General features: G+C 45.3%; 2 protein-coding genes across 2 annotated transcripts in view; both read right to left on the reverse strand.

Annotated features, from left to right (window-relative positions):
• Positions 1 to 15: 15 nt before the first annotated feature.
• On the reverse strand, positions 16 to 2,021 carry LOC119290882 (LIM domain-containing protein WLIM2a-like). The gene is made up of 5 exons (XM_037569551.1): positions 1,648 to 2,021; positions 1,214 to 1,319; positions 1,097 to 1,134; positions 912 to 1,001; positions 16 to 529 (listed from the first exon to the last, which is right to left on the reverse strand). The coding sequence occupies exons 1-5, from the start codon at positions 1,777 to 1,779 to the stop codon at positions 281 to 283; spliced, it is 615 nt and encodes a 204-aa protein (XP_037425448.1). The 5' UTR covers positions 1,780 to 2,021; the 3' UTR covers positions 16 to 280.
• Positions 2,022 to 3,208: 1,187 nt separating this feature from the next.
• Positions 3,209 to 6,000, reverse strand: part of LOC119290883 (OVARIAN TUMOR DOMAIN-containing deubiquitinating enzyme 3-like) — a 14,925-nt gene continuing 12,133 nt past the window's right edge. Inside the window, exons 5-8 of the mRNA XM_037569552.1 lie at positions 5,006 to 5,111; positions 4,874 to 4,928; positions 4,503 to 4,556; positions 3,209 to 3,777 (exon numbers count right to left, since the gene is read on the reverse strand). Of these exons, the coding sequence (XP_037425449.1) occupies positions 3,640 to 3,777; positions 4,503 to 4,556; positions 4,874 to 4,928; positions 5,006 to 5,111 (353 nt within the window). The 3' untranslated portion in view covers positions 3,209 to 3,639. The remainder of the gene's footprint in view (positions 3,778 to 4,502; positions 4,557 to 4,873; positions 4,929 to 5,005; positions 5,112 to 6,000) is intronic.

Raw genomic sequence — 6,000 nt, forward strand, 5'->3', positions numbered from 1 at the left:
TGGTATGCTGAAGTATTGAAGCACTGAGGCACGCAAAGAACTCCTTATATCAACGAACAGAAAAAAAGCACACAGTACTTGATGCACAACAATTTCTTCCGAAATGACATCCAACTCCATGGTTCAACAACGTGATCGAGCTAGCACATAAGGGGACACGAAATATGGTCCTGGTATCCCCAGAGCTAGAACACAGCACACAGCAGGTTACAATCGTAAAAAAAGAGCAAGGCTTTCCAAACTTTCGCCCTCAAAGCCCACTTTAAAGATGACAGCATAATCAGGAGGATTCAGCTGCCGCCGGCGCTGCCTGTGCCGCCGCCTGTGCTGTTTGCGCCTCTGCTGCGCGCTTGACCGATGCGCACTTGATCAGATGGTTGTAGCTCCCCTTCTCCTTGAAAAGCTGGGAGAAATGGTGCTTGCAGTAGAGGATGCCTTCCAAAGCCGCGTAGTTGGACGGCGAGAGGGCGCAGCCTCCATGAGAGCATTTGAAGCAGGACTTGTGGTAGGACTTCTCTTCAACTGTCACCTGCAAGATTTGATTTAACAACTAGGCATGAGTCATCTGCATGTTCTGGAGGCTTTAGGATATAACTGAAAAGGAAGTTGATTCAAGACAATTATGATGGAAGTTGGCTGCCTTTTAGAGTAAAGCGAAGGCTACACAACTATGTCCAAAGGTACAGGTAAAATAAACCCTTAAATCGCAAAACGATCAGTCAACAGTTTTCACATTCCGAAATATCAATTGTTTGTCCTTCAATTGCAAAACGGTCAATCCGACAGTTTTCACATTCCGAAACATCAATTGTTTCATGAAATGGAGAAATTCTGATACATCTTCGCGAGCTATGCTGACGCCTAGGTCACGAAACAAAACAAAACAAATATGACATACTCGGTGATATTACCTTCTCAAGAGGGTATGCTGTTTTACCACAAGTGGCGCACTTGTCCTGTGTTCCCGAAAACATGCCCGCAGCTTTGCTTGGCGATCTGGTCTGAAACAGCACATTTCACATAAGACTAACCGAATCGCACGGCAGCAAAGAGACAAGACACACATATAGAAAGAGGCAGCCAATACGGCACAGACCAGCTCAGGAGTCAGCTTCTCCGTCGCAGATTTCGCGGCTGAAAGAAACAAAACCAAGGATCAGGACAGAAATCAAGAAAACAATAGTCACTTTTGTCATGCTGACTGAAAACCTACGTGATTGTGACTGGAAGCTCTTGTTGTAGCTCCCGGTCTCCTTGAACAGCTGCGCGAAATGGGGCTTGCAGTAGGGCACCCCTTCAAACGAGGAGTAGCTGCTAAACTGCCAAACAGCAAAACAAGATAGCCAGACAGATTGTTATTTGTCTTGGTCTTGTTTTTACCAAGCCAGAAAATGCGAATTGGACAAAGTCAATATCTCCTATCCTAGGCACACGATTCTGGCATGGAATTCAAGCGCCAGATCCGTGCGGCAGAGCAGTTCGCAGATCTGACATCGCATTTCATTCTACAGATCCATGGACCGTTGACATCCGTCCATCGATCTTCTTCTTCTCTCGTTGTATCCCGGAACTAAATGAACAGTTGTGGAGATAGGGAGATAAAAGAGAGCGAGAGCGCGAGAGGGAGGTGATGGGGAGGGGACATACGGAGAGGGTGGACTTGCAGTGGTGGCACTTGAAGCAGGCGCGGTGGAAGACGGCGCCGTCGGTGGAGAGCTGGTCCATGGGGTACACCGTCTTGGTGCACACCTTGCACTTCTGCTGCGTCCCGCTGAACATGGTCGCCGTTGCCGATCTGATCTCGGCCTGCGCGCGCCTGATGTGACGAACACCGCCACGAGCGCCCCAATGGCCGCGCTTATATACGCGGCAGCGGATGGATGGATGGAATGAATTATGGCGGTCTCTCGAGGTGGGGGGCTCGATCGGGCCGGCTCACAGTTGCCGCGGCGGAAAGGAAAAGGGAACCAACGTAGGGGAGGGGAAGGGAAGGAAAGGGAAATGGGATGAGGGTGAGGGGCCGCGCTAGTGCTCTGCTCATTAACGAATACGCAATTAATTAGTAGTATTACAGCCTTGTGCGTACGAGTGGTGTGTGCTCCGCGCACGAACGTGGCTCCGGCTGCACGGCTGTCGGTGGGCCCGGGAACGCGCGGGGACCAGATGTCAGCGGGAGCGCACGCGGCTCTCGGCCTGGGTCTGACTGGCGCGCGAAGTGCAGCAGAAGCAACGACTACTAGTATTCGCGTCGATGCGTGGGGCCCGGTGGTCAGCCCCTGCGACGGGGAGAGGTGAGAGATATTCTCCTGGGCAATTTGTTTTCATTGGTTAGATATATATAATACTCGCATCTTACACTAAGAAAGGGGTTATTATCCCTAAAAAGAGGGTTATCATACTCGCATATGCTCCTTCCGTTCATTGTTATAAGATGTTTTAGATATTTTAATACGGAGCACATACCGACTAAAATGAGTGTACAAACCTACTAAAACATATCTATATACATCTGGTTTAGAAAAAATAAAACATCCTATAATGTCGTAGTGAATGGAGGGAGCATGTGTTATTTTGAAAAAAAATTAGAACGATTTATTATTTTGATTTGACGGAGGAATATATGTAGTGCGGGGGAGGGGTGGCTGCCGCAGCGGCGAGCGGTGCGGCCCACGTCGGCCAGCTCTTTCCCTGCTGCCTCGTCGGACCACTCGGCTTGTTCGCGTTTGTTTGTCTATATTTATGCAACAAACAGCGCACTGCGTGAGCATTAATTCCTTCCTGCTACGTACTGTATTTTATTGCGGTGCGAGAGGACAAGGCCGTGTTTTTATTGCATGCACAAGCTAAGCTCGGCCTACTCCGCCTAAAGGAAGAGGCTGAGGCGTGGGGCCGGGCCGTTTAGGCGGGTGGGCCGGTGCCAACTGCGCTGGCACGCACGGCGGTCTAGCTTGGCAAACGGATTACTTTTGCTCATTTATTTGCTCGTGCGTGGCCTGTCTGTGCTTATACGATATACGGGCAGGGCTACAGCTCAATTTCGTAGCGCCCGGTTCAAGCACGGTTAGGAGCATACTGGAATCTGCCCGTAACAGCCATCAAATTTGTTCACTGGACCGGACGGTACCCCTAATAAGCTGATACCAAACACGCCCGTACAGCTCATCCAAGGAAGATATCATTCCGGTCAGCAGTGCGTTGCAAAATCATATACCTAATAACCATCACATACTCGCATAATGATTGGATTTGAAGCAAGTCTCATCGTCAACCACCCAGTGCGAGTGCGACCAACGCACCATTATTCTGCCCGGCACCAACCGGAAACGCAATCAACAACTCCACGGCACCACGCCAACCAAATCACTGCCAAAACAGCACTGCACCATGCAGCACATAGTTAGCTCGTGTGGCGCCATCATCAGGTCAGTGCTAATTCTAGCTCCAAATCCACAAATCCCCAAATGCCCATGACTGTCATCGACGAAACAGCTGTTACAGCATCGTAACTGACAAGCAGGAGCATAGCAGGATCGAAGAATGTAACCATGGAAAGTAAACGGGAATTTGTGTATGCGCCACAGATGGGCGGTGGCTGCCGGTATTCTGATGCTTCATCGGGACACATCTCATGTGCCCATTTTATATCAGCAGATCATAATGGTTCTTCCCACTGTATAATAGTCTCACCGGCACCCGTTTCTTCCCCTCTTTCGAGTCTTTGGTAAACTCCAATCCGTACTCAGCAATTGGGATGAACCCGTTGCCCCGTCCACGGTACTATTGCACAAAAAAGGGCAGATTAAGTTCGAGATGAAGTGAGGAAAATGGTGAGAAGCACCGAGTCAAGCGTAACATTCATACGAGGCCATCAAAGCCAAACGCTCAAACATGATGGCAGTGGAACAAATAAAATGGTGCAATAATCCACATGGTATTTCCAATTTTGGAGACGAGCTGGATTTAAACATCGAAAAAACGCAAAAGGAAAGGTATTCGCCAATCTTTCAAACAGTTCAATCTGCGCTTCGCAAAATGCCTTTCCAATTCATTTTGCCCAGAATCTCGAATGTTGGGGATTCAGAACATCGGACCAAGGAAACAGAAATCAAAATGCAGTTTCAGTTTTCAACACCATTCTCAAGGAAACTTTAGGCAGATTGTCTAGTTCCAACCGGACTTTTATTTTATGTTATTGAATTACCAGGAAATTTGGCTAAATATTATCAATTGCTAGTACATGTGCCTTCTGATTTGATCAACTTTTATCATAGTACGATGCAATGCCCATAGTGATGATGATGGTGTTCTTAAAGTCACTATTCTACCAAAACCCCTTGTTCAGTTTTTCTCCCTTATCAGTTGGAACAACTATTCCATTGATTTTTTATGAGAATCGCTTCCATCATGTCACAACCATATTATTAAATATAGATGAAGTTTTATTATCCTTCTCCACTCTGCACACATATAGATTCATCATCACCTAGGGCAGTTGAATTTACCTCACGCTCCGGAATGTAAATAATGATTGGTTGTCGACACAGTCTAGACAAAACCTGGAAAGAGGAGATCCCAAATGAAAATCATATGTGAATGAGCCATGTATACAGATACAAAAATTTAAGCAACAACCAACAAATACAATATCAATCTACTCGGAAAAGGGTAGCCTACTTTAGAACATCCAGAAGTTAAACAAAAGTATATTTTTGACTTTATCACGCTAAAAGGGAAGAATGATGCATGAACTGTACTACTTAAAACGTAAAATGACTGGTACGTGCGAGTCGGATGTTCTCCACATGTAATTTGTCGAATAACTGATGCCTACATCAACTATGCATGTTAACTTTTAGAACCATCAAATCCATACCAAGAGTTCTGACTCTCCACCCCAGAAATCAGGTCGCCTTATCCTTTGGCAGTAGCTACAACAGCAGGCACAGCCGTTAGCATCTCTATGTTAATGACATCGAAGTAAATAAAAAAGCTGTGGGAACCTAACCGTTTCAAAGATTCATCCACTGTAATAGCTATAATCGCCTCTTCATACTTTTGACGCTCGGTTTGGTTATCACATATAACCTCTTTCACTGCCAGCCGTAGGTCGTCTAGGAAATTGAAGGTAAATTCCAGCATAAAAATATATTTCAAGAATAATCTGTCTTTCAATGGAGACCTGGTAATAATTATACTATATGGCCAGCTCCAAGGTTGAGTGATGGATACTCTCAGGTTTATCAGGATGGGGCAGTTCTAAAGAATGTGCAATGTAAACTCAAAAGAAAGACGTACAGCTCTTCTTCACATATCCCTGGCCACAGGATAAGCTTTTGAGTGTTCCGTATCTTCCTACAGGGAGCCTCTCCAAAATATTTCCTATCACCATCTCTTCATGCTCCAGTGGACTCTTCATTTTTCACTCTCCATATTCCACTATTCTATATTTTATTGATATCATATAAACAACAATATACTTGTAACCGCTATGATTTCAATGGCTATGGACCTAACGACTATTTTTCCGATGGGTATATTTGTAATGGCTACGTTTTTCTGGTCTATACATATGCAAAGTCATTCGCTCTTCCTGATTGTTACTCCTCTACAGCATAACAATGAGTCCTCGCTATTTACTGAAGCAAAGTCTCTTGGATTCATCGTCATCACATGACGGCAATGGACTTATTTTTACTACATACCCAGCACATAATATCCGCTTTTGAATGACTTTACTTTTTGGAATAGTGCAAATTGTACAAGAGCATGACGACTATTTTGTACAGAAAAGAGATAGAGCTGGACATCTTGGGTTATATTCTACAGAGAAGATTACAGTAGCATTTCGGAATGTTAATGTATGACATAGCAACGAATGCTTCAGATGGCTATGTTCGGATTGAAGAAAGTATTGCTATAAAGTCTTACAATTTGTAAAAACTATTGTTGAAGTCCCTGAGGATGAGTATTTGAGATCTTCAAATGAGAATTGTACTGCTG

This window comes from Triticum dicoccoides, chromosome 4B, assembly GCF_002162155.2.
Source record: "Triticum dicoccoides isolate Atlit2015 ecotype Zavitan chromosome 4B, WEW_v2.0, whole genome shotgun sequence".
Lineage (NCBI taxonomy): Eukaryota > Viridiplantae > Streptophyta > Magnoliopsida > Poales > Poaceae > Triticum > Triticum dicoccoides.

Bases quoted from the DNA above. Each gene is read 5' to 3' on its own strand.
- LOC119290882 (XM_037569551.1), bottom strand. From the start codon at position 1,779: ATGTTCAGCGGGACGCAGCAGAAGTGCAAGGTGTGCACCAAGACGGTG. The intron at 1,135-1,213 runs GTAGGTTTTCAG...TGTTTCTTTCAG, and splicing joins GAGCTTCCAGTCACAATCAC to CCGCGAAATCTGCGACGGAG. The intron at 530-911 runs GTAATATCACCG...CAAATCTTGCAG, and splicing joins CAGCATACCCTCTTGAGAAG to GTGACAGTTGAAGAGAAGTC.